Raw genomic sequence first — 27,896 nt, forward strand, 5'->3', positions numbered from 1 at the left:
ATTTCAAGTCACAAATGTTATGTAAAGTATGATATTTATTGGAAATTTAAAAAACACAAAATTGTACTGTATATTCTTATGGGACAAGAAATATGAAATTATGTAAATGAAGGGGACATGAAAACTCCCAGGTAGTTGTTACCTCTGGGGAGGGCATAGGGAAATGGTGGGAGGGGTGAGACTTCAGCTCTCTCTGTATTATTTTATTTTTTAAAAGAAGCAGAACCAAATACAGCAAAATATTGATAGTTATTAAATACACTGATGAGGCATGGGAGAAATATTACTTTCTGCTCTTTTCATAATTAAAAATAAATACAAGAGTATATAAATTTTGCAATGTCCAGAGCAAGAATCAGGTTTCTTCCCGGGACCCCAGGTTAAGCAGATGACCTATACAACAATTATTAGGGGAAAGCATATATACACATGTACACATATGTGTATATATAATATACATATATGTACATGCATATACACATACCTACTTATCCACACATATATACATATATATATACATACACACATATATGCATAACCTCAAATTAAGACAAGCTTTTAATATTTTTATTGCAAAATATTGTCCTTATCATATATTTCTTCAGTTTCTGAGAGAGACAACTTTGACATCGTGGGACCCTAACATTTTTCTGTGATTTGACCATGTACAAAATCTACAGACCACCTGATGATCCCAGATTGTTTTGAGAGGTGCAGGGAGAAACAGAAGAATCCCTGAAGGTTGGGGCCTACTGCAGTGCAGGGCTGGAAAGATGTGATCTGAGGGGTTACAGGAAGGCTACAGTGGGGACCAGTATGGCCTGCTGGGGAGTAATGGCATGAGGAGTCTGGGCTCAAATCCCCACTCAGGTCCCAGCCACATGCGAGGATTTTAGTCTCTGTCCCATATTGGGCTTCCGTTCAAACACTGGCTCAGCTGATCTCTCAGCATCTTTCCAGAGATGACACTGACTGACTTCTGTATCGTCTTAACTTAAGGGCTTTGTCCCCCAGTGCCAGGACAATCGGTGGTATTCCAGGGATTCTGGAAGCCTCCCTTGTTTGGTGAATGCTGCCCAGTTTCCCTCAGCACTTCCTTGCTTTCGTGCCTGTTCATATCAACCCTCCTGGAGGTGCTGGGCCCTCCTCTGAGCCAACCTTTGTGTGATAGCGGGATTCTGAGAAGGAACTGGACAGGGAAGTCCCAGGAGACATTGGTGTGTGATGGAGAAACGGGGTGAAGAAAGTCACCAAGTATAGAGAAAGCCCTATGAATTTTCCCAAAGGCAGAAATACATTTACACTCATTATTTTTCATCAACTCACCCATCACCCTCTTGTCCAAGTTCTACGAGTAAACTGTGTGTGTGTGTGTGTGTGTGTGTGTGTGTGTGTGTGTGTGTGTGTGTGTGTGTGTGTTGGGGGTGGGAGAGGGCAGAATCAGTGAGCTCCAGATGAGTTTTTACCAAAGAGGCATATGTTTCAGGTAACCTGGGTTCCCAGTTAGAAAAATGATTCGTTTTACTTGTGTAGATGGTGTCATTTGCTCACAGCATTTCCAGGGGGTGCGTAACCCTTGGGGAGTGACAGAATTTCATTTTAAACTTCCTAGGCTGTGCTCTCCCTGTGGGTTATCCCTACCTTGGGTTATTAATGATTATTCTCTTATACTTTTTTGTCGTGCTGCTGGATTCCTTTAAATTCTGTGCCCCCTTGTGTCTTCAGATGTTGACTTTCAGGGCATTGCTTGACAGAGACTGAGATTAGGAACCCCTCACGAGGTGACAGTCAGGTACCTCTGCTCAGAGGAGGGTTGCTGAAAAACGAAAATGGAAACTTTCTCAAGTTAGAATATGAGACGGTAGAAAACTTGCTTAGGTTACACATGCTTAGGTTGCAGATATCTTTTCAAGAGCGCGTGAGTTGGTTTAAGCAGGATTCATTTGTCCTACAGAGTTAGGGTATAAATGCCAGGTGCCCCCTTATTCTGTGGCTTCGGGTCCTCAAAGCCTGTCTGCTTTTACCACATACCACTTGGCTTGATGAATTCAACACTTCTTCCAGTGCCCGCTCCTCCCAAAGAATCTACTCACAGAAAGTGTTAAAGAGAAATGTAGACTTTACTGAATATTTCATAGTGGAGACCTAGGAAGGGGTCGACGTAACACCCTGCTCAGCAAATTGCTTAAATCTTTCCCTTAGCCGTTTTTGTTCTCCCAAGTCCCTCTCATCCGTACCACCACTGCTGGTTTTTTTTTTTTTTTTTTCTGTAAATCATTTCTAGTCTTTCTCTGACAAACTTTCCTGAGTTCCTACTCGTTTCTCTCTCCTGCTAATTGAGAAAAATGTAAATTTTGCTCCATTCTTTTGCACAGCAGTTAAGGGTCCCTTTTCCTTCGGAAGCATAACCTCACGGGCTTATATTTCAAGTCAGTGGTCCTTCCCTCAAACAAACAAGGTGCTCCTTCGAAGACGGACAAATGTAAATGTGGGTTGAAATGTCGTGCCTAACGTCAGGAGAGGAGGTGGCCGCTGCTCAGAAGTCCTTCTCACCATTTTCAGAGTCATCACTGTCTATCATCAATGCTGTGGGGCCTTAAAAGCCCTCCGAGAGTATCTGAAGCAGGAAAGAGTTCATGTGGGCGATGGCAGCAGCTCTTCTCTGAGCAAATGACTGATCACCTGGACTGAGCGCTTGCCGAATTCACAGCACTTTCCTGACAGGAAACAAAAGCTGTCTGTTGGTGACTTATTGTCAGTCTTAACTGCAATGGAGTCAAGCCTGGTCAGGTGGTTTTCCAAATACCCAGAAGGCATTAGATTCCGGATGGTCAGTTTTACACACTTTAGATCCTACTGTTCACACCATTTGTCAAGGTGCCCTGAACCTTGGGCCCAAATCCTGACTCTGCTGGGGTGACACGCAGCCAGATACTGCTAGTACCATCGGTTTTCTGCCAGTGCGGGGAACTAGCCTTTGGTCGGGGGCTTCGAGAACATTGCCTGGAATCTTAGTTCACAGGTCTGTGATGGGGGAGCCTGATCTTCTGGGATGGAGGAGGCTTTGGAGAGATTCAAACTCAGCCCCTTGATTTTTCTGACGTGGAATCTGAGTTCCAGGGAGGGGAAAGGACTAGCTCAGGTCATACAGTGAGTTAGTGATCGGGCTGGGCCTAAACCCATCCCTTCTGATGCCCGTGTGTGGCTTTGCCTACCACACCGCATTGCGTCCCTGCCTTCTATCTGGAAGATACTTCACTCAAAACTCTCTTTTTAACCCAGAGTTGTATCTTCCCAGGAAACAGAAGGAGAAGTGTACTATTTAATTCCCTTTGTGGTTTCAGTCTTGGCCTAAAGTGTTCTTTTTTCCCCAAGTATCTGGAAGGATGAAGTGCTGTATGGTAGAGAGTTGCTTTCTTCCTGAAGGCCAGGAGGGATGGTTCAGTCTGAACTACTGTATAAGAAGATGGACAACACATTCTCAAGAGGAAAGGTGTTTGTATCCACATACTGGAATTTATCCACCTTGACTGATATGGTGGCGTTGACCTGGAGGTGCTCCAGCAAGAACTGAGAGAGGTTCTGGTATATGTTTTTGGTTTGCACTCCAGACTCACACACTGTCACCAGTGTCTGTTTTTTGACATCTCTGTTGATGAGAAGCTCCAGCTTCAGGTCGACAGAATGTTCTGGGCATTTCACAAGAAATTGCAGTTGGCAAATGATGAAGTACCAACCTGGGAACTGGATCACCAGATTCCCATCCTGATATCTGACTCCATGGGTAATGCCATCTTTGTTCCAAGACAACTTGGTTTTGTTTATATGCTTTGACACTGGAAAGAGAAGGACAAAAGAACCTCAGAATTATTAGGTAAATTTCAGGTGCGGATTGGAAAATTTGAAGTCTTTATTCAAGGTTCCCCATTCAAGTCCTGTGTTTTCTATAATATTGACTGCTGGTTCAACCACCTGGAATATCTTCCATGTTACTCCTAGGCATTACTGAGTATTCAAGGTACAGGTACAAAACCACCCCCTGCCTTTTCTCTAATGCATAAAGCTGGAGGGTCAGAACACACACAGTATTAGACCTTTACCTCCTACGGAACTGTTTCCCATTTAATCATTGTATCATTCTGTTATTATTATAATTATTATTTTTCCCTTTTCAGACTATTAGCTCCTGGACTGTATTCCCCATAAGTTCTGGACTATCATGGACATTTAATCAACCGATCAAGGAATCTTTGGGACTGCTATTTGGTAGGCATTGCACAAAGTATCAGAGAAAAAAACATTCAACTTTGTTCAATTAGTAAACAGTTTAGGCATCACGAGGTCCAGGAGAATCTCAATTTGTTAACTTTCACATTAAGATACGTCCCTTAACATTGTCTGAATTTTTATATATCTTCCTCTCTTTAAAAGGCCAGACAGACATAATTTTGTAGACCCCTCAAGTGCACATTGAGGGCCTCTTCCCAGCTGGGTTTTATAGAAAAGCAAAGAATTAGCAGACCCTCTAAGCTGACAAGTTGGCATCGGAAGCCAAGTCTCTGAGTCTTAACAAGTGAAAATCGGCACTGATTTGTCAGGGTGTCTTTCAGAATTGGGAAGCTGGCATGTTCATTTTAATTGCTTCCCTTTAAACCTCGTTGCAATTCAGCTGAAGAATGAGAACTGAGCTGACTGCAAAATTGAATTTTTTTAAATGAGCAGAATGGCTATTTCAGAGAATCTCGGCCATCTCCTCTGTACCTCATCTCTTCCAGTGTAAGTGCCTCTTATTATTTCATCTATAAGGGGCCTCTCTCCCGAAGCATGCTGCAATATGCAAATAGACCCTGTGCCAACATGGCCATTAAGCTGTCAATCTGGGCACAGGGCAATTTTGTGGCTCCCTTATGAATAACTTGATAGAGGCAGAGATTAGGAGCCTGCTTCCCGTGCCTGAGGAAGAGTACTGCACACTTGGCCTGCAGCCCCTAGATGGATGAGTAACGAGGGGTGGTGCGGTGAGGTACAAATGCCCTCACAGGCCAGGGACGCAAACTTGAGATAGTGAATGAGGCTGAGGAAGTGGGAACCTTGTAGCTTTCGAGAGTAATGCTCTCCCTTCGCCCCCTAAAGCATTTAAATTCAAATTATAAAAAAATATCATGCAGGCTAAACAAAATCCACATGCAGGTCACATATGGCCGTGGGCTTCTACTTGTGACCTCTGGCTTAGAAATTTCAGAAAGGCCACAGGAAGTGGCCCTCATGTGGTTGGGTTCCTGGATGCGGTTACTGACCTTGGAGGTAGGCCCATGACTTCTTGAATGCAGCCCTTTCCAGGATACATGAGATGTCCTCTGAACAATTCCCTAAAAATAAGGAGATCCCGTGTTAAATGCCTCTCTCTGCCCCGGGAACTGGAGCCGCCAGATCTTTCTCCGTGACCCTTTGATGGAGACGATGACTATTCTGTTTCCATTTGGGGGACAAAAGGAAACCTGTTTATTTCTCATTTTGCTGTCAAGTACCTTAGAAGGTTTTTAAAAACGTGATTGCTCCCACTTGGGCTTTTACAAAAGACTGTGGAAGTTGGGGGGAGGAAACAGACAGGGCCTGAGTTCCTATATGTACCAGCTGCATTCTTGTTGCTTTATATACGCCACCTCACTTGATCTTTGCAACAACTCCATGAGAGAGGTATTATTATGTCCCTTTGAGAGGTGGAAAAAAGCGTGTGGACCAGACAGATGAAGTACATTGTCCTACGTCAGTCAGTCAGCCAGGCAGTGGTAGTCAGAACACTAAGGCTGGGAGTAATTATTGCCACCCTTCCTTTAAGAGTGCACTAGTTGAAATATACATATTTCAGCTAATCTGATTCTCAGAATAACCCTGAAAGGCTAATCCTTGACAGTGTTGAGAGCTGGCCACTGCTCCAAGGTCATGCAAGTTGGTGGAAACCCTTAGATCCACCCCCATGTCTATATGATTCCAGAGAATCAGGTTTCTTCCTCAGGGCCATGTTGCTAGACAAAGGAGATAAACACATCTTGGTGCTCAGTTTTAAGAGGATAGAGGATCAAAGAGATCTAAGCAGGGAGCCTGCTATTTGGAGCGTCCTTGGCAAGGAAAAGAGACAATGTTTATGCCATTGTGGAATTTAAGAAATAAAAATATTTTAAATATATTCACTGGTGATGGCAGCTCAGCTTCTTATTATAGTAACTATTTCGTATGCAAAGAACCAAGTTATACATTTCCTTCAAAGACTCATGAATTCAACTTATTCTGGGCAAATCTTTTCTTCTCTTTGGGTCTTGGTTTCCCTAATCTGTAAAACTGGGAGATCTAAGACCTGACACTGACATCTTTTTGACGGTGTCACCAGAGATGATCGCTCATTCCATCCATCAGAGACCAGGCAGCCATTCAGTCGAAGTGGCCACACCCTAGCAGGCTCGTTCACTGGATCTTCTAGTAGAGCATATGTTGGGCTCACCATCCTCCCCATTGCCTTCTCTGTCCAGGCCTGAGAAGGTCCCTCCTGGCCTTCCTTAAAGCGGGGTGGGGTCCTTGGAGTGGTGGAAAGCTAAGTGAGGAGTCCCCTCTGCTGTCTGAACAAGCTCACTGCTAGAGGCACCCCCAGCAGAAGCAGGGGGCAGTTTTCATCCTTTTCTTCCCTCAAGGCATGAAGAGCTTCTGGTCCGAAGGTGTCTCAGCTGAGGAGGGCTGGTAGGCCAGCTGCCGTTCTTCTGATCCCATCTCTCACGCATCCTCCAACTAGCGTTCTTGTCCTGCCTGCAGCCCACGCTCTCGGGGTGTGTCCAGCCACATTCACAACAGCGAGGCGATGACAGCTGCCCATTCTTTTTTTTTTTTTTTGGCCATGAGGTGCGGCTTTCGGGATCTCAGTTCCCTGACCAGAGATTGAACCTGGGTCATGGCAGTGAAAGCCCGGAATCCTAACCACTAGGCCACCAGGGAACTCTCGAGGGCTGTTCATCCTTAAATGTGCTCTGACTACTGGTAGGGAGTCCCCCTGGCCCAGCCTTCTCTTTTTGGTACGTGGAACATCAAGTCAAAAGGAATCACAGAGAGGCACGTCTGGCTGCATCTCTTCTCTGCTTGGAACCCCTTTCTGACACTACTGTGACTGCAGGATCAGGGCCAAGCTCCTCCACATGGCATTCATTTTCCCTTGTGTTCTAATCGCTACGGAATTCTGCGGTCTCATCCCTCACTTTCCCTCTTTCCCTCTTTCCCTGTACTCTCCTGTACTTGTCCCAATAGTAGTAGTAGTAGTAGTAGTAGTAGTGCTAGTAATAATAATAATAATAATAGCTAATACACATTGACTGAGGGCTGTTTCCTTGGCACTGTGCCAAGCACGTTACATGCATTATTTTACTTAATTCTCACAATCATCCCACGAGAAAGGTACTCTAATGACCTCTCTCTTGTATATAAGGAAACGGAGGCTTTAAAAAGTTCACATTCGCACAGCTAGTCAGTGGTGGAGTGGAGAGTCAAACCCAGGCTATCTGACTCTAATGCCTGAGTGGATTTTTGACCATTTTACTGAAGGTTGGGGCCTTGGGGTGCCCCCAAACACACCATGTTGGTTTTCCATTCCACTTGGAATTCCCCTCTTCACTGATAAGCTATTCCTTGTGTAAAGCACAGCCTCTGGGAACCCTTCTTTGACCCCTCCGTCTGTTTGGTATTTACCTCCTCTGTTAGATGGTGAATCCTCAGGGCAGAGACTGCTGTTTAACTATCCCCACTGCCAGCTCAGAAGCTGCTCTGCAAATGTTGAATTGGATCATCTAGTGTGTCTCTCTTACTCCCCTCTGTGGGTGTCAGCTAAGCTCTCAAGGCTTGAGTGGGATGAATGCAGAGTCTTGGCCTGCTTTCCCTTCTGGGCTGGAATAGCACCTGGCCTCAGTCTACCATTGGTTCTGCAGGTTAGGTTAGATTAAACGGGAGGTTAAGATTCAAGCCCTTGGCGGAAGCCAGCACATCGCACCAGGAACAGGCTCTACTCCGTGGCTGAAGACCCCCTCACACCATGTCACTTGTGGTGGCATCTGTCAGGTGAGCTTCTGTAAATGGGTGTCTGTAGAAGTACAAGCCTGGGGTTGGGTTGACTCTCACACATGCATGGTCTTGTTTTTTTATTTCCCCTTTGGTCTTTGCATGTTTGCTGGGTTGACCTCAGTTGTAATTCTGAGAAACCCAAGGATGGAAAAAAAAAAAAAACACCTTATTTTGAAGCATTTGCATTTCCTGAAGTCAAATGCCATGGCGTATCTTAGTTTTTCTTTAAGAATCTTTTAGATGTTTCAAGAGAGAGGGAAAACAGAGGCAACTCCCTTGAAGAATGACATCGCTAGAGCCGGCTCAATGAAGGGGCTGGGAAACCAGGACACCGGAGGAGCTCTTGGTGGAATGGGGCCGCTGAACTTGGAGAGGAGCCCAGGGGAGGGCACACTGGTGGCCTTTCGCAGCTGCCCAGGCTGTTAGGAGGGCCAGAGCTGAGGGGGGCCGGCTCTCTGGGGCCCAAACACGAAGGCTCCGTGAACGTTTAAGGAGGTGATGCACTCAGCTAATGGTTAACACCACTCCTGTTCCCATTTCTCAGATGAGGCAGTGGGAAGACATTCATTAAGGACACACAGCTCACACTGTAAGTCACAGTGCTGGCAGCTCAAATATTTGACCAGTTAGTGCTGTTCAAAGTTGTGTTGGACTGATGTGAGGGTCGGGAGGCTCTTGTCAAGACCTAGATGAATGTCTCAGGGGTCATTAGTCATGTGGCTTGAGGCTTCTCATCACCCTGTGAATCCATGCTCTGACTTTCTTTTTTGGTTATGAGACAGGAATCCTATAGTATTCCTGGAATTTTGAATTTGGGGAACATTGGGAGCAAAACACACCCGTTTCATTCACTTCCCAACCAGATTTGCTGTCTCGAGGGGTTTAGTTTGAAGAACTAAACACTAGGGTGGGGAAATGAGAACAATCTGCAAATCATGGCAGAGTAGATGGCCTGGGAGTTAGAATCTAGGAATTGTCCCTCTCTGGGCTGTCATGTCCCTAGCTAGATGAAGAGCAGTATGAATCTGATGATCTAGAAGGGCCCTTCTAGCTGATTGTAGCAGGCTGTGTAGACCCAGCTTTACACCACCAGGCTTGCTGTGGGGACCAAAAGTCAGTCCCAGCTCCAACTGTCTGTCTTTTGAGGCATGTTGCTCTACCCCAGCTAGGAATCTGTCTTCACATAGTAAGATTTCCAGGTAGCTGTATCAGTAGAACAGAGCATTTTAGGTCTGGGGACAATCGAAGTTATGAAGAGCCTTGTTCTGTTAGCGGTTTCCATGGTTCATAGAAATGGAAGTTCCCTGAGAACTCATCTGGTCCAGGCTTGGTAACTATGTAACACGTGTGTTCCTCAATGTTACCCCCTGCCCAGCAGACTTGTCCTAGGTCACCCCATGAGTCAGTGACAGAGGCAGGGCCAAAACCCAGGACTCCGTGCTTCTGTGGGGCATTCCATCTTTTGGACAACCCAAGTACTCTGTGAATAATTCTGAGGACCAAGGCCTTCAGATGGGCAAGATTTGTAAGCGTTCTCCCAAGCTTTGGCCTCCTCTAGGGGGATCATGGAACTTTCTTGGGCTTTTTTTGGAAGCCTGGGGAGAAATATGTGCCAATGAAACCATCCTGGACAGGCGCACGTAAGACAGAGATAGGGAGAGAGATGTTGCCTAAGGTGATTGAAAGGGTCATGTTCTAGAGGTCAGAATAATGGCAACCTGAAGATGGGAACACACCTTGAGATCTCAAAACATTAGACCCAAGAGGACCATTAGATGCCAAGTTAACCAAGACCCTAGATTTATGAGTGGGGAGACTGAACCCAGAGGGACTGAAGGTCTGGCTCAAGACCCCACCGTAGGCTAGTGGCAGAGCTGGGTTCAGAGCACAGAGTTCCTGACTCCTAGTCCAGGGCTCAGTCCCATTTTTCAGTCTTTCCATGTAGCAGGAAGGGTTAAATGTAGGAAGAAGTGGGTTTGTGGCCACCATACACGCTGGACTGAAAACTGATGAGACAGCTGGTGGTGCTGGGAAAACAAGCACAAATGAGCCTTCTGGGCTCCCTCTTCCTGGGAGAATGGCAGCAGGTGACTTCAGGCGGGTGTGCTGAACACTGCCAAGTTGTAAGTCAGGGGCAATCAGAGCTCCATTAAGATACAGCAATGCCCAAGGGGGCAAAACAAACCACACTTATCATTCCAGCCAGAAAGTATGTGGTCTGAGTGCCAGGCACCTTCCAGGTTGATACCAGGGCAAAACAAACACAGTGCATCTCAAAGAGAGCACCTGGGTTCTGGTCAAGGCTTTTAACTTCAGACCTGTCACTTTCCCTTACTGACCCTCAATGACTGCATCTGTGAAGTGGGGATGGTAACAACCCAAATGTATATGGATGTTGCAAAGATGCAATGAGATTATGGATATCAAGTGGCCGGCACAGCACATGGTAGCCCCTTCCTCCCCCACTCCTCTTTCCCTAGTTGTTACAGTGGCACAGTTTAGCAGTGCTGCTTAGCTGATGAAGTGATCTGGCTGATGAAATGCTCATTAAACCAGAGCTCATGGCATTATCTGATGGATTGAAGTTTCTCAGTTATGTACATAAGTGTTTGAAGCCATCTGATGCTCCCAGGGAAGTGTGAATAATCCTCCTCCCATCTGCTGAAAATATTTTAATGCTTCCAAGAAAGAGAGGAATCATCCTCATGACTCTGCGTCTACCATGTCCTGGCTTCTTAGTTCCTCCCTTTGGCGGAATATCTAGGAGAGTCCCAACAGTGACATCTAGGGGAGAGTCCGCTATCAGTCGAATTCAGAATCAAAATGAATCCTTAACCTAAGGGTCATTTCAGCCGTTTTCTCAATGCCACCAGGCCAGCTAGTAACAGAGAAACTCCAGGATGCGCTATTTGTTAAACAAAGGACAACTAGGTGACCCTGGCTTTACAAACAGCATTTGGGGAATAGCCATTACGGCATGCTCAGCGTTAAGCACATAGAAAGCCACCAGTAAGTACAAATTGGGAGCAAGCTGAAATTCATTTGAATCCCTTGAAGGTTACTTAGGATTTTGAGGTCTTTTTTTTTTTTTTTTTTTTTTTTTTTTTTAGCCACAGGGCAAGGCTTGATAAAACTATCAAGTCAGATAGTGTTACCTTACATACTTCAACAGGTCAGGATTGAAAAGACTCCAAGGGAATTCCCTGGCGGTCCAGTGGTTAGGATTCTGTACTTTTACTGCTGTGGGCCCCGGTTCGATCCCTGGTCAGGGAACTAAGATGCTGCGTGCCTCACAGTGAGGCCAAAAAAAACCCAAAAGACAGGTTAAGAGTGGGCTTTAAGTGAATGGGTTTAAAGTGAATGGAGAAGCCAATAAGCTCTTTGAGGCCTGTGACTATCTGAAAAGCAGTTACCCCATGAGCAGGGGTATCCCCACTTACTGTGGAAAAATAAACTACAACAACTTGTAGACTGGGCAATCTAGATCCAGATCAGTCCACCTGATGGAAGTGAGGTCTCTGCTGTTTTTCAGTCTTTCTAGGGGAGGAGGCTGCTGCTTCTCTACCTGCCTCTTCTGCTGCCAGTGCAGCATCCTGGTGCGGCTGCAGCCATCCAGATCCCAGGTGTGTGACACCAGGGCTAGCGGGGCATTGGTGAGTAGCTAGCTCCTTGGTTTAGTTTCACTGCCTTCGATGGGCAGCTTGTATCATTTCCCTGGGGGTGGGTTCACTAGTTACAACTAGAGAGCTAACTTACTTGATCTCTTTTAATGCCCACATTTTCTTTTTAGCGGGGAAACGGGGAGAAAGGTAGCTTGCCAAGCCATGCACAAATTACAAATTGTTAGAATGGTGACATGGTCAAAGAATCCTAAGATATTTGATTCCTGGAATGTTATATTCAGAGCAAAATCCATGCTAGGTCAGGACAGCTGGCTTGCCCACCTCATGCCTGGTATTTTCAAAAACAGGAAACTCCAGTCCCTGGGAGTTCAAGTCATAGGACTGAGGTCTAGGTATTCCGAAGTTCAACCCAGTTCTCTGCCTTTTGTACCTCATCCCCAGCTGGAGACTGAATTCAGGCTGAGGGTGGGGAATGCAAGAAGGGGTGCAGGACCACTTCATGTGGTCTGTCCACTGTTCCCACTTCCTCAGGGCCTCCAGGGAACCTTGGGATATTAGGGGCCATGTGACATTCACAGGAAAGACAAACTCTTCTAACTGGCAGGCTGTGGGGAGGAAGGAATCATCCCAGGTCTCATGACTCCTGGGGCTTGAATTTGGCCTCTAGATCCCCTGCCGTGGGCCCTTCATGCCCCCTACCACCTCACCTCTTGTGCAAACCCACGTGTGTGGTTGTGCTAGTGGCCCTGTCTGTCTCAAAGCTCGACAGCAGAGAGCATACTTCAGTGCCAAGAAGAAAGACAGCTGCAGGAGCAGGTGCTCAGGAAGTGGCAGAGAGCCTTGGAAGGATTCCTAGCCTTGGAGGACTGGTAGGGGCACCGGAAGGAAGCACAGTTGTGTTGTACTCAGCATCTGACCATACAATCCTGGTTCGGCAAAAGGGCTCCAAGGCGGTCAGCCTGCCTTCTGAGGTCTCCCCACTCCATGCTAGCTGTGCAATCTTAGGCAAGTCAAGTCGGTAAACCTCTCTGTGCTCTAGTTTCCCTACTTATAAATAATAAGGGGCTACTGATTATCCCCCGGACTTGTTGTGAGACTGTACGCGTGAATCACGAAGCACTCAGCTCAGTGCGTGGCACGGCGTGAGTGACCCATCAGTGTTTATGATTTTCACTTCACCAGATCCTCACACATACCTAGTAAGGGAATAAGAGAAAAACTGACTTACAGGTTGTCTACAGAATTCCTCCAGTACAGCTAAGAATTGATATTTTGTTGTTGGGAAGTTAGGAAGGCCTGGGGCTGAGACCAAGGTGACCAAAATTATTTTGCAGTAAAAGCAGTAGAATTTGAGTTTCTGCAGAGTTTGTGAGGGGAAGTGAAGGCGTGGTGAAAATGGGAAGAAGGAGAGCATGGCCACAGGGCTGAACCCCAGGGAGCAGTGCAGTCCCTCCAGAAGGCCCTGGTGGCTGGGGCGCAGAAGCCTCACGAGCACAGAGGGGTCTGCAACTCAAGTCTGCCTCATCCTCCATGATGGAAGGCACTGCCCCGCGGCTTCTCCACGTACCCTAAGTGCTACTGTCAGCTTTGCTACACACAGCTGCGGGTGCTTCTGGAACTCTGGGGACCTCAGGCATAGGGGGCTGTGTTCCAGGGTTTGGGCAAGTAAGGCACATACACGAGCATAGGTGAGAGTCAAAACGCTGTGGAGGCAGGAGACTGGAACAAGAAGTGACGAGAAGCAGTACAAGCCTCCCTCGCCCAGCCCGCCTGGACTCTGTGTCCAGAGGACTCATGCTCGACCATGTGGCAGACAAGGGTCGTATCTGCTGTCCCATTTCACCCTCGTAGTAGCTCTGTGCAGGAGTCCTTCATGGCTGCATTTGCCAGAGAAGAGGAGAAGCGTGTGGGAAAATATTCTCCTCCCATTGCCCTTCCTACCCTTAGTCCCGGCTGGGCCCCCGCATGGGCCACTGAGTCCTAGGCACGATGGAGTGTGTGTGAGGTAGCAGTCTGCCAGTGACAAGTCTCCTGGTTGGGAGCGGGAAGCTTGTGTTGAGACTCAGACATCTTTTCATTACAAAAAAAGGCTTGGCTTTCGGTGGTTTCCCTGCAGCTAAGTGTCATCCTGTGTTACGTTACTTTAGTGTACGGACATGGCCCTGTTTTCCAGCCTCTGGGCTGCTGCTGGCTTCCTGCTGATGGTGGGCAGTTTCCATCAGCTGGTGGCAGAGGTCTCCCTGGGAAGTGTCTGGCTTCTGCTCTTCTCCAGCCCCGTGACAAACCACATGCTGACCCCTGGGGCTTCCTCCCTGGAGTTTCTGGGGGACGATGCCTCTCTGCCTGGAATGTCTTGCAATGGCTTTTCAGAAGGGAGTTTGCTGTTTCTGCCTGTTTAAGAGGGGTTTGTTGGGGGAGAAGGCTGTGTATGCAGACTTCCTCAAGGTTATTAGGAATAATCTTCTTAGACTTTTCTATATTTCCATAATGAATGAAAGATTGGACTATCATAAAGCATCAAAGTTGGAAGGGCCCTTCCAGTTCATTCAGTACATTGTTGTTATGTTATAGACGAGACCCAAAGAGGAGGAAAGACTTGCCCAGAGAAGCACAGCCTGCTGGTGTGAAGGTCAGTTCTGGAGCCCAGGCCTTGCTCCAAGGTAGTGTTCTTTCCACCTCACCCTGCTACTGTGTCTGTAGTTTGCCAAGTTAAGAGAAGTGGAAACTTGCATTAAAAGCAGGAGAAAGCTAGGGACCACGCACAGTAGGTCACTGACATTTTATGGCTGAAGCACATCATGCGGGGGCTAGAGAGGAGCCCTGGATTCTGATCCGTGCTCTGCCATCCACTCCCTAGATGACCTTGGGCAAGTCACCTTGATTCCCTGGGCCTCAGCTCATTATCTGCAAAATGGGACTATTAATCCCCGTGTTGTTTGCTTACAGGATGGAGGCTAATATAAATCCAGGGGAGGTGTGGGAAGGTCTTTAACGAAAGTTTCATGGCCCTGGTGAGAATTATTAGCATTTTCTACCTGGTTGCAGAAACATTGAATTGTAAACTGCGGTTGGTTTTGGATTAGTTTGTGTTCTGATATCTACAGTGATGGCCCATATAAGAAGCGATCTGGTAACTGATCTAGTCCACAGCTTCCAAAACTTTGAATTTTATGGAGCAAAATAATTACTCCAAAATGTAAATTCAGTTACCAGTATACAATGGGCAGCTTAGTATTTTGCCTTGTGACTATTCAAACAAACAAACAAACAAAATAACTCTGACTAAAAGCAAACCGACTTAATTCCCATCTATATCAGCTTCATGTTGTAAAAGAAAGGACATTTTAATACCAGAAAACTGTAGAGGACTTCCCTGGTGGCTCAGTGATTAAGAATCCGCCTGCCAGTGCAGGGGACACGGGTTCAAGCCCTGGTCCGGGAAGATCCCACATGCCGCGGAGCAACTAAGCCCATGCGCCACAACTACTGAGCCTGTGCTCTAGAGCCCGTGAGCCACAACTACTGAGCCCACGTGCCACAACTACTGAAGCCTGCATGCCTAGAGCCCATCCTCCTCAACAAGAGAAGCCACCGCAATGAGAAGCCTGCGCACCACAACGAAGAGTAGACCCCGCTCGCCGCAACTAGAGGAAGCCCACGTGCAGCAACGAAGACCCAACACAGCCAAAAATTAAAAAAAACTGTGGAAAAGGAGGTGCTCTCAGAGGAAACCATAGTTGGCCATGGGAAAAGGGGGATCAGGTTAGAACCTCTGTAGTTGGTGACCTACGATGGAAGTGCAGAAACTGAGACCCAGAATGGCTGAGGTCGTGTTGCCTGATCAAAATTGTCCTTGTCGTTGGGGTCATGTTCTCCCTAAAGATCCATCTCCCCGTCTTGAAAAATGAAGTTCTCGTCAAAACTTGGCAAATCTGGATGGATGTGGAACAGTGGGACTGGGGAAGGGAAAATGGCATTTACTCAGTGTGTTTGGTTTCTTGCAAGCTTCCGTGTTCTGAATCCAAAGCCGGTACTGTTTCCGTGATGTGGGGCAGCACACCCTGGTCTGTGGGTGAGATCCGGACCACCGCCTCATTCTGCGAATGCAGTCTTGTGGGCCCGCAGCCATGCCTGCTCATTTGCTGCTTCTGCACCACAGCAGTGGAGTGGACTCGCAACAGGGACTCTTATGGCCTGCAAAGCCTAGAATGTTTACTCTCTGGCCCTTTACAGAAAAAATTTGCTTACCTCTGCATTATGCCATCTCCTTTTTACCTCAATGTGACTGTCTACAGAGGCTTTGTGGGAACTGAGGTCACATGCTAAGTAATTCCAGCCAAAGTTAAGCTATTGTTGACAAAGCTGTAATTATTAGTCTGCTTTGAAAGATCCAGAATGCTGCTCCTTTTAGGGGATTTTGCCCTTACTTTCTAAGTCTCTGGATGACAAATAGCAGGAGAAGCATGACTACGGGTGTCCTGAAGGAAACTCCAAGTGTGGTGGCTGCTGCTGTGAGAAGCTGTGTCCAGACACTTACGTCCTCTGGCCCCAAGCATGACCTGGTGTCTCTATCCAGGTGCCTATAATGACCCACTCTTTCTCTTTTACTTTTTTTTCTCTGAGCTGTCTGGTGATCCAGCTGCTAGCTAGGTTCTGAGGGTTACAGGACTGAGATGGGGCTAAAGATTTTGGGTTGAAAGAACACTGGATTAGAGATGAGGACATCTGGGTTCTAGGTTTGACTTCATATGACTCTGAACAAGACCCTTCACTTGGTCTTACTTTTTTCCTCTTCTGTGCAATGAAAACATTCATCAGATGATCCCAAAGTTTTTCATTTTCCATGTTAACCTAACTCTGCATATCACCAGTCTGGGGCTAGTAGAGACAATGCATTAATTAGTGACTTCAGTGATAGGAAATATGAGGGGTGGGGAGGTCTGTTTCACAGGGCCTCAGCTTCATTATGCATTTTGTCTGTTACCAGTTATTTGATGATTACTATGTGTTGGTCACCGTGCCAAGCAATATCTGGAAGAGATCTGACAGCTTCTCCAGTACCTTCATGAGGTGGGTATGATTAGTCCTGTTTCACAGATGAGGACCTGAGTTTCTCAGGTGGGATGTAGAGCCTAGATTCATACCCACATTGCCTGACTCCAGATTTTAAGCTCTTAACACAACGCTGCCTTGTGTTCCTCTCTGTGTCCGTGTGAGAGCCTATGCCAGAGGTACAGTTTTCACTAGTGGGAGAGTTGAGGGCTGGTGGGAGAACTCGTGGGGAGGTGAGTGCAGCTCAGAGGCTGCTCGGATGAATGGAGAAGCATCAGCTCTGCCCTGACGGCCCCCCTCCGCCCACTCTCCTGTTGGACACTATCATGATGTTTCTGGTTATTAATCATCTGTGATGTGATATGCATGCGTCCCTGCACATTTATTCCTAATTCCAAAGTCTTACCTCCTTTAAGGTGGAATTTGCCCGGCGGGTTGGGAATGGAGTCCTGGAAGAGAAGAAAGAGGGAAAAAAAAAAAAAAAGCAGCATGAGAATGTCATCAGATTGAAACAGCTATTCTTTTTCTTTTCCATTTTGGTTGTCCTCAAAGTATTATGCAATTTAGAATTCATGTTCCATCTGACTCTTAGATTTAAAAAAAATTCATTCACTGACTTAGTTTACAGTGGGCTTTCTCATCCATTTGCTTTACAACCTGCTTATCAGAAACACAACTGGAGGATTGCTGTCCTCATTTCACATGTGAGGAACGGGGGGCCGAGAGGTAAAGTTTATGGCAGTTCAGGGACTAGAATCTGCAACTCAACTTTCAGTCCAGAGCTTTTTGTTTTCACCACCACATGTGTTATTTTTTCCTACTTTGATTAACATAAGAGCAAACAAGTGTATTATATAAATATATGTGGGTTTTTTTTTTTCTATGTTTGATTCAGCAAACAGTGAAAGTATGTTGTAAACATACCTAGGAAGGTACATTTCTATTTCTCCTGTGGTTGGAAATTCTGAATTAATAGAACGTTTACGTGCCAAGCATTGCGAAGATACCAAAAATAATTAAATTGGGTCCCTGCTCTCATGGATTTATTACAAGTTTATATTTGACTATAACATCTAAATACTTATAAATATATAACATAAAAAGCATAAATGTATATTATTTTTTTTAATATTCACATGTTTTATGTTATTTATTCTATAATAAGCATAAATATATGCATAAATATTTACATAGTGAAGTAAGAGGTTGATAGCAGATACTCTGATAGCGGATTGTCTTCTGAAGGAGGGCCTCCAGGCTGGGGAGTGGAGGGGATGAAAGGAGGTCTTACTCAGGTGCTCTGAGCAACAGAAGCAGGTGGGCATAGTTCTTCACCCCTAGTTCTTCAGAGACTAGCTTCCTCCCCGCTCTCCCCCCAACTTCTCCCCACCTCAGCCATTAGAGACACCCCTCTGTTGTCCTGCCAGTAAGGAATGAAGTGTCTTATTTATCTTTTGACCTCTCCTGGTCAGGATCTCCTATAGTGCATTGGATTGAAATATTAATAAAGACCTAGAGAAATGTGAGCATTTACAAGGATGAAAACAACTTCCCAACTTCTAACGGAGCAAGAAGTGTGCAGCTTCCCACACCTTATTTTCTTAGTGTCCTGTACGAACACCTAGGACCATCTGGAGTCCTCTCTTTATTCTGCCATCGCTCTAGGGGCTCTGTGCTTTGCCTTCCGTTGCCAGCTCTCCTGATCAGTGACTCTCTCCTCCAGCCCAGATGTGTGGCAGTGGGTCCGAGGGAGGCTCCTGAGGCAGCGCCCCGGCAGAGCACTGATGTGGAGATGGAAGTCAGTATAGATTTGGGAGCTTCAGCTTATCAGGGAGAAGAAGTGAACTTGGCTCGGAAGGTCCTTTCCTCCTTGCTCTAACAGTCTATGATTTTGTTGCTTTAGTTGAAAGCTCTTAACCTAATTAACAATGCTGTACATTTGTGGTCTCTCAGTTGCACATGTAGTTCAAAGGAGAACCTGATGTCACAAAATTCCCCTCCCGGTTGCCTCTGTGAGACAACAAACAGCATTTCATAATTTATAATAAACACCTAGTTTACTGCCAAGCATGTCCGTCAATTAGAGTGATGTGCAAATACGTGAAGAAGAACATCTACGTTTAAATGTGGTGCTAAGACCGTTGAATTCACTGGCTGCCCAGGAACGTGTCCAGGGACAGTGAGAGACTGCCAGAGCAGCAGTCCCCGTGGAGCCATCGCAGCGGCCACTGGCAGTTGGGAAATACCAGAGAATCATACATTCAGCAGATGTTGAATTGGGCACCTGGTGTGTGCCAGGCTCTAAGTTAGTCATTGGAAGACATCCTGTGGATTTTATGGCTCGATCATTAAAGCAGTCATTTAAGATATACAAGTAAATATCTCATTAGAATTGCAAGTTGCGGCAAGAGCTGCCAGGAGAGAGGCAGAGTTTTTCAAAATAGTACTTCTTGAACTTTGGCATGTGTATGAATCACGTGGGGAGCTCATTAAAATGCAAGTGCTGATTCAGCACTTGTGGGTGGAGCCTGAGAGTCTATTTCTGACAAGCTCCCAGGTGACATCGGTGCTCCTGGCCCACAGGACACAATTTGAGTAGAAAGGTTGTAAGAGATAATATCTGGCAGGAGATCTAATTTACATGGGGGGTTGGGGGTACAGAGGGAGTCTCTGCCATTTGAGGGCTTTCTGGTTTTCTAGCTTCAGACAGGAGGATGTCAGAAACAAAGCTTCATAGTACAGGAAAGAATCCTTTTGCTTGAACCTTCACCCAGGACCCATGACATCCAAGACAGAAGTGTGACTATTCCTATCTTGAAGAGCTCCTGGGATGAGGACAGGTCTCCATAGCTTCCCTTGGCTACCCATGGTAGATGAGATCAGAGAATCAGGGCCAGTGGGGAACCAAGACATCCTTTAGTCCATCAAGCTAAGTTTCACAGGCAAGGAGACTGAGACACTCATGAGTCAGTGGAATCCCAGATCCCAGACTGAAATTCTCCAGTGCTCTTTCCCTGGCTCTATGCCCCAGGAGAGATGCTGTCTTCAGAAGCCAAGGATAGAAAAGCTCATTCTTCCCCGGACCCCCCGTCCCTTAGTAGTCCTTGTTTTTGGAGGTGCAGAAGTAGGGTATGAAGAGATGACGACTTAAATTTTGCTGAGGACCCTTTATACCCTAGGTGCTATGCTCAGTGCTGTCCATCTGTCTATTCCTCTTTAGTAAGATACCTCCCAGTCTTAGAATTCTTTCCCATACCTAGCCTGGGGATCCGGGTCTTGGCTGGGGAAATGTGAACTACCTTGCTTAGCAACTTGGCTTTGTGGTAAACAGTACATAGGCTAGACATAGACACAAGCAAATGGACCCTCCCAAGTTGGCATTCTCAGCTCCATTGAGTAGCTCAGGAAACTTCATCTCCGAGGTTACCAACCAGGTACATTTCATTAAGTGTACTTCTCTCTCTCTCTTTTTTCCCCCAGAATCTGTGTGTCTAATGGGTATCCTCAACAATGTTTCTGTGTGTGGAGGGAGGAGCTGTCACATTTAACTTGTTTGTTTCCAGGTGAAATGGCCTGTTCCAATCATCTTCCCTGCCTAGGAGTCTGTTTTCCCATTTCCTTTCATCACTGTGATTACAGGGCTAATAATGCTTCCCTCCGCTGGGTTGTTGTGGACATAATAAGATATTATACATAGAGTGTTAGCAAGTACTTGAAAACTGTAGTTATTTTGGTTACTCCTAATGAGGTGCTTAATTTGCCTCAATACCTTGAAAGTCTTATTTCTTTTTTGCAGAGCAAAGTATCACAGGGCATTTCAATTCACCCCTATATTTTATCTGGGCTGAAAAGCAGGGGAGTCAGCTCTCAAATTTACTTTGAAAAAAGATACCCTCTCTGATGGAAAGTGGCCAAAAGGAACTAATATTTGGAATATGCCAGGTGGCCTCACATCTTGTAAGGTGGGCCATGGAGACCTTTGCCAGGAATGCCTCTCTTATTTTCCAGTGAACGTGATTAAGCACTTAATGAGGGTGCTTAATCCTTGGGGGCTATATGCTTTACATGCATTATCTTATTTGATCTTTACCCCAAGAGTTAGTGATTGACTAAGACTTAGAGAAGTGACTTAATGATTATAGAAGGTCCCATAGATGGTGAATAGCAAGGAAAGTGTTCAAACTCTGGCGTGTTGACTTGGAAGGCAATGCTCTTCAATGCCAAGCCACGTTGCCTCTCTAGGGTAGGGCAGGATGAAGCTGGGGTAGGAAATTCTCCTGAGACTCCCTGAGAAAGTGGTTGGAGGTCATAGAAAATTTTCCTTGACAGCCTTTGTTTTGGTAATGTTAGTGAAAGTGGTCATTGGAATACAGTGGCTTAAAGCAGTGCTTCTCCCCCTGGGGAATCTAGTTAAAATGCTAATTCTGATTCTGTAGGTCTGAGATGGGCCCTTAGGTTTTGCCTTTCTAATGAGCTTCCAGATGATACCTGTGCTGCTGGGCCAGGGTCCACACTTTGAAAAACAAGGGCTTAAAGACGTTACTCAACAGGCAATCAGGATACTGAGGCCTTCCTTCCCCGAGGAGTGGGGAATGGCTTCTGGAGGCTGAGTGCGGAGCTGAGCTCATGCATGGGTTTAGGAAATCTTCCTAGTCTGTTGGTAGGGTGGCTTCCTATCCTCTCATCTTCCTCTATCAATGCTTCTTGCCACCTAGCTCTAAGTCCTGCTGCTCCCCCGTGCAGTCTGGACTGACCTCTGTTCTGGCCCTGCAACTCCTGTCCTCACACTTGGGCTCGCCTTCTCCCAGGCTGTGCGTCTCCTCACTCTTGCCTCACCTGGAATGCCCGGCACCATCTCCACCTGCCACCATCCTTCCAATGGAGAGCTCTTCTCCATTGAAGAATGTCAGCTAATAAACGCAAAAAGAATGATAGAATTAGGCAATTATCATTCTTCAACCCTCAGTACATTAGCTGACTCAGATGAGGGTCATCATCAAAGAATGCCAAAAATGTGGAGTGAAGGATATTGGTATGTCTTCAAAGTATTACCCCATAGATTACTTATTAATAAGAAAGAACAAAGTGTTCTACTAAAGAGATAGCCAGCGGTCTCCGCCTGAATCAAGTGACTAAACATTATTGCCAATAACGGGGCAACCTGACATATATGCCTCTAGCTCTGCTGCAGTAAGAAGTATATAACATCGCCTGTGTACTATTCTTGCCAAAAACGTTTCATCTGAATATAATCACGAGTAAACACTAAGACAGTTCCAAAACGTAAGCTATTCTACAGCAGAACTGACCCTTTGAAAAAGTCAATGCCATGAAAAGCAACAAAGAGCAGAGGAGATTGTTAGATCTGTGCTTCTCAAACTTAATGTGTGTATAGATCACCAGGGACTTATTAAAAAGCAGGTCTAGAATGGGGCTTGGCATTTCTAACAAGCTCCCAGGACCACCTTTTAAATAGTAACATTCTAGATTGGAACAGATAACCTGAGAGTGGATTCTGGATCAGCAAACAAAACAAGGCACAACAGCTGTAGAAGACATTTTTGACCAAGTGGAGGAAATTAAAATATGGACTATGTATTATAATAAGGTGATACTGCCAAATTAACATTAACTCTCTTGGCTATGATAATGGCACTGCAGTAAGTAGGGAATGGGTGCTGAAATACATGCAGGTGAAAGGTCACACTATCTGAAACTTACTTTCATATATATAGAAAGAGCAGAAATATGGCAAAATATTAACACAGTGAATTTAGGTGAAAGGTTATATGGGTGTTTACCATTCTATTTTTCTGTAGGTTTAAAGTTTTTCAAAATAAAACTTTGTGCATAAGACATGATCCTTTTAATTCTTGGAGGAGGCTCAGCTTCCCTTCCAAGCTCTTCTGCAAAGCCTTCCCTCATCCCAAGCAGAAATTGTCTTCCTCGCCTCTGGTATGGCATTCAGTGCCATTCTGCCCCAAATTCAGTCTCTTGAGTGTTTGGGCCTCATTTCTCCAACTTAGAGATTCTCGGAGAAAAGGGTCCTGCCTTACCCACTTGGGTCCTTCCCTCACAGCCCAGCATAGGGCTTTCCCTGGAGAAGATTTTCAGTGGCCTTTTTTGGATTGATAAATTGAATGCATTGGAGAGAGTAACATGGGTAGAGAGAAGGATCACAGGGCATTTCAATTCTCCCCTATATTTTATTGGGCTGAAAAGCAAACCAGAAAACCTTACCACCAGGACCACCAGTCACTACCCCTATACTCCACTCTTGGTGGGGAAGTAGAGTGGTATTGTAAGGATAAATTTTTTTAAAAAGGAATTTTCTTTGCTGATAAAGGGAAAGAAGGCAGCTGCTTTCTCTTCTTTCTAGAGGACATAATGAGCCCTTGCTAACCGTGTGGACTGTAAATGGATCTCTCTAGGGGTTGGATAAGTCCAGCCTCCTGGTTTGTAACAGAGATGTCTGTAAGATTGAAGACCTCAGAGCCACTTGAACTGTAAACACTTCTGGTGTCAGCCTTGTAGCCTATATAAATCTATATATAACCCTTTGTCTCTGGAGGCGGTATGAGAAATTTTATTATTTTTCTTTTTTTGTTGTTTTTCGTTCTTTGCTGTATGAATTGTGTGAAATTTCATCCTGACACATATGCAGGTACTCTGTTGTGCTTACTCAGTAAGAAATCCATTTTCTGTCTTTCTCATGAAGATCTGTCTCTTTGTTGGTAGGACTTTTACTTCCTCAGGAGTAGTATATTGGTACAATCTCTTTGGAAGCTGATTTACATAATTTATAGAAATGAAAAACACATTATATTACCACCACTAGGAATTTGTCCCACAGATATACTTGCAGATGTGCACAGTGGGCAAAACTTCTAGAGGAAAACCTGAGTGTCCTTCACTAGGCACGGTGAAATATGAAATACAATAAAATGCTATGTGACTCTTCAATAGAATGAGATGGACTTCCATGTATTGGCATGGAAGGATCTCCAAGATATACTGTCAAGTCAATAAAGCAAGGTGCAAATTTATGAGTTTACTATAATGACGTGTGTATACTATATATTTGTAGAAGCATAGATTTTTGGAAGGACATGGAAGAATCTGTTAATGGTCATTATCTCAGGGAAGAGGGATTGCTGGTTGGGTGGGGAGAGTGTGAGAGATTTCTATTTTTCTTTCTTTTCCCTTGTTTACTATTTACTTTTCTTAAACCACAAGAATAGAATATTTTAAATAGATATAATAGTTTAAAGGTAAATAAAATACAGCCACCACAGAGACTTAAGACATCAGTAGGCAATAAGTTCCATAAGTAACAGGAAAGCAGGGATTTTGTTGGCTTTGATCAAGGCTCTATACCCATTACTTAGAACAATGTCCTGTACACAGCAGATGCTCAACAAGTATTTGAGGTTGAAACCTAATTCTTTCTTTGCCTCCGCCAAGGAATTTGGCCTTGGAGTTATTTGGTCTTCAAGCCAAATCTCAAGGCGATCTTTGTTGATTTTCCTACATGCCTTTCACTTTTCTTCTCCATCACTTTTCTCACACTGTTCCACTGGCCAGGAAAGCTCTCTCCTCTAATCTCCCTTCACCCATTTGAAACTGTGCACATTTCTCAAGCCAAACTGAAATGTCAATCTCCAGTGAAGTTTTTCTTAGCTCTGCCTGGGAAAATGTTCTGTCTCCTTAACTTGTGGTTTCATGGTAGCCCTATGTGCCTACCTTCCATCGCTTATTATATATTATGAGTTAAGCGTGTTTTAAATTTTGTCTGTGCATGTGCCTTTTTATTTAGAACTGTGACCTCTTAGGCCAACAGAACCATTCTCATGGTTCTCACCCCTGCCCCGATCCACCCTCACAGCAGAGTGCTATGTGGCCACCAATCCATTCCATTGTTAATAATTGGGATATGAGTTTAAGGTCCTTGGTTATCTCCCATTGACTTCTTTATCAGAAGTCCTGTTAGAGTCTCTTCATTTGTCTCTTCACTGTCATTTGTACCTGTCCTAAAGCCAGCCTGCATTCCCTCCTCCTGTAGGAAGCCTTTCCTGATAACTCAGGCTCAAGGGGATAACTCTCTCTTCTTAGCTCTTCTAACAGTTAATATCTGAACAAATTATCGGAAATGGTATGTGTAAAACACCTCACTTTTAATGTCGCAGTTCTTTTACGCAAGTAACTGACATTTCTCAGGCTAAGAAACCACAGTACACCAAAGCCAACAATCAGACTTTGAAGTGAATCTTTTCATATCCCAACGTGAGGCTAAGTCAAGGAGATGGATGCCAAGAAGATAGCGCTCCCAAGAGAAGAGCAGGAACAGAGTTTCTTAGTGCTTCTGGGGCTGGCTGTATCATCAAAGGGAATGGTGTCCTGATTAAATAATCAAGCAGTCTTTACCACTTTCTCAGGACGACTTAGCTCAAGCCCTGTCCCCTTTCTGTTCCTCATTTTCCACATTTACAAAAATGAGGGAGAAAGATCCACTCTCGTTCCTTCATGGAAAGAATCAGTTCATACAAAGGTGGGATTTGAATAAGGACCATTCTGGAGCTCTCTCTAGCTTTATATGTTACCACCACACCTTATACCCCCATCATCTCTTTCTCTTTTCCTTCCTTCCTTCCTTCCTTCCTTCCTTCCTTCCTTCCTTCCTTCCTTCCTTCCTTTTCTCTCTCTCTGTCTCATAGCAGTTCTAGCTGCAACCTTTAACTGCAGAACTTTTCAAAGACCACTTTAATTTCTTTGCTTTGGCTGTTGCTATAAAATGTTACACCTCTGGTTTACTTCAGATTAGAATTATAGAAATTATAGAGCCTCTACAGAAAAAAAAAAAAAGTGTCCTAGAATGTTTTCAAGAGTATTATTCCTAGTAGATGTAGATGGGCCCATTAAATGATGACCTTCATAAATTCTACAATCTAAATCTCAAATGCTAGCAATTCTGTTTTCTTTCACTTTTGTGGAGATATGAGCCTCAAAGTTTCATTTAAATTTCCAAGCTTGATGACACTTGAGAAACAGATACCAGAGCCTGTTAAAGCCCCGTTCTTTTTAGCAATCAATAAGTTAAAGAGCGTTCAGCCTAAGACAACTGAAGGAAACCAGAACAAATTCTGCAGGATTATAATACCATAAAAAATGGGAGCTTTGAAGGAATAATAGAAATGTACTTACTCTGGCAGGTTGGTGGGGGGTACAGTTCATAAACTATCAAAATTATTTCATTAAAAAATTCATGAGCAATATATACTATCAGTACAGTATTTTCTATAAAATACATGCTGGTGGATTCTCTGTAAACACCAATTTCCTAAAACATAAAGAAGCTTCCTCCTTCATGTCTTCTGTTTTCACAATAAATCTCACCATTTACTTCAAAAAAAGGTGAATTTCCTGAGACCTTTTGGCCTCACAGTGTGTACCCGTAATTGCTTGTAGTTTTAGAATTCTGAGCAGTCTCAAGGGAACAGATGTGAAAAACATCTCTAGGTTCTGCCTCTGTGCTTTATGTTTTTGTGGAAGAGCTAAGCTCTTCAAAGCAGTGGCTCAGGAGGAAGCTTTCAGTCTGTCTTGTGAGCTTTAACTCTGAAATGCCCAAGCTCTAAGAAGCCCTGGTCTTCTCTCTTGCCTCTTTCCCTTATAGACTTTGGCCTCTGAAACTTAGCTCCAGGTTAAAAAAAGCTCTTAGCATTGGATGAGGCCTCCGAAGTCTCAGGAACATTTAGACAGAGAATAGAGAACCTTGGAATCTGGTCTGAAGGCATTGAAGACATGACACCAAGTTGTACAAATGTGTTACCAAGTTTCCTTATCACTTCCTTCCTTGATAGGAATGTTGCTCTGGCTCAGCAACGTTTAAATATTAATTTCTCAAGGCTAAGAGCTCCTCTCCCTTCTTTTGGCTCCTGGGAGCCTGGAAAGTTTGGAGATGATGGCTCAACAAAATTTTCTCTCCAGAAGCCAAACTATTTGAGAGAGTTAAGTTCCCATTTCTTTGCTCCCTTTCTCTGCATGATACAGGTTCTTTTTTAAGTTTATTTCCAAGTCTCTCTCTGGAGAAAACTGAACATAAATCAGAAAGGAAAGGCAAAGAAGAGAAGTCCACTTACCGTCTTCTGAACTACCAGCACCATAATGGTTGCCACAGCAAAGACGAGACACAGAGCCAGTGAGGCCGTGGTGAAATAGAAGTAACTGCGGCTAGTGGCTCCCAAGTGGCTGGTGACGGAGCCTGCGGGCACATGCATGGCTGTGTCTTGAGAAGGGGCCAGTGGGTTGAGTGCTCGCTGCAGCCCTGCGTCCATTCTTATATAGTCTTCCCCACATCACACCTTATCTCTCCTCATCTGATTTGGTTCTGGGCCCGTCTCTGTTCCAAGAAGGATTCTCCCCCTGCATCCCGGATCATGTGACTTGGAAAAAAACCTTCACCGTCTGCCTCATGAAGAAATGCTTCTCTGGGGGCGTGAGGCGAAAGGCAGCAGCGCGGGTGGGGGAGAGGTTCATTTTTCATCGCCAGGGATTAATGTGAGTGAAGAGAAACTGTAGCTACAGAGAAGGTGGCTGATATCAGAGGGTGAGTAGGAAAATGACGGTTTCCCTACTCTGATGTGTACGTGTGTGTGTGTGTGCGTGTGTGTGTGTGCATGCGCGCGCACAAAGCAACTTCTGTTTCAATCACACTCAGCCACAAAACGCCTTCCGGCCTGAGAAGCTGCGCGTTCTCTTTAGCAAGGCCTGTGGCTCAGAAGTCCTCATCAGAAAAATGTCTCTTTGCTGGGCCTTGGGGAGGCTGGATCCCTTGGACTGTGGTAGAATGACTCAAAAGGTTGATAATATTGGCTCCTGCTAAAAACTGGAAATGCTACCAGATATCTGGGAAGGAAGAGCCCACAAGTGTGGAGATTGAGCCAAAGGGAGACAAGCTCATGGCAGTATGAAATTTGGTGACAGGTCCAAAGATACTGTTTGAGAGCAGGAATCTGGAGACACTGATCTTCTGAACAAAAATTCCTGCAGAGTGTATTGGGATCTGTTAAATTTGCATATAAACTTGGGCCTGCCATAAAACTCAGAAAAAGGGGAAGGAATTGGCGG

General features: G+C 45.1%; 1 protein-coding gene across 1 annotated transcript; it reads right to left on the reverse strand.

Moving 5' to 3' along the window:
- Positions 1-17: 17 nt before the first annotated feature.
- TNFSF8 (TNF superfamily member 8) lies at positions 18-27,896 on the reverse strand. Its single transcript, XM_004269295.4, has 4 exons — positions 26,909-27,896; positions 17,179-17,221; positions 5,298-5,369; positions 18-3,836 (listed from the first exon to the last, which is right to left on the reverse strand). Exons 1-4 carry the CDS (start codon positions 27,101-27,103, stop codon positions 3,442-3,444), a joined length of 705 nt encoding a protein of 234 aa, XP_004269343.1. The 5' UTR covers positions 27,104-27,896; the 3' UTR covers positions 18-3,441.

Source organism: Orcinus orca, chromosome 6, assembly GCF_937001465.1.
Source record: "Orcinus orca chromosome 6, mOrcOrc1.1, whole genome shotgun sequence".
NCBI lineage: Eukaryota > Metazoa > Chordata > Mammalia > Artiodactyla > Delphinidae > Orcinus > Orcinus orca.

Bases quoted from the DNA above. Each gene is read 5' to 3' on its own strand.
- TNFSF8 (XM_004269295.4), bottom strand. From the start codon at position 27,103: ATGGACGCAGGGCTGCAGCGAGCACTCAACCCACTGGCCCCTTCTCAA. The intron at 5,370-17,178 runs GTAAGACTTTGG...CCTTATTTTTAG, and splicing joins CAAATTCCACCTTAAAGGAG to GGAATTGTTCAGAGGACATC. The intron at 3,837-5,297 runs GTCAGTAACCGC...TTCTCTTTCCAG, and splicing joins GTCATGGGCCTACCTCCAAG to TGTCAAAGCATATAAACAAA.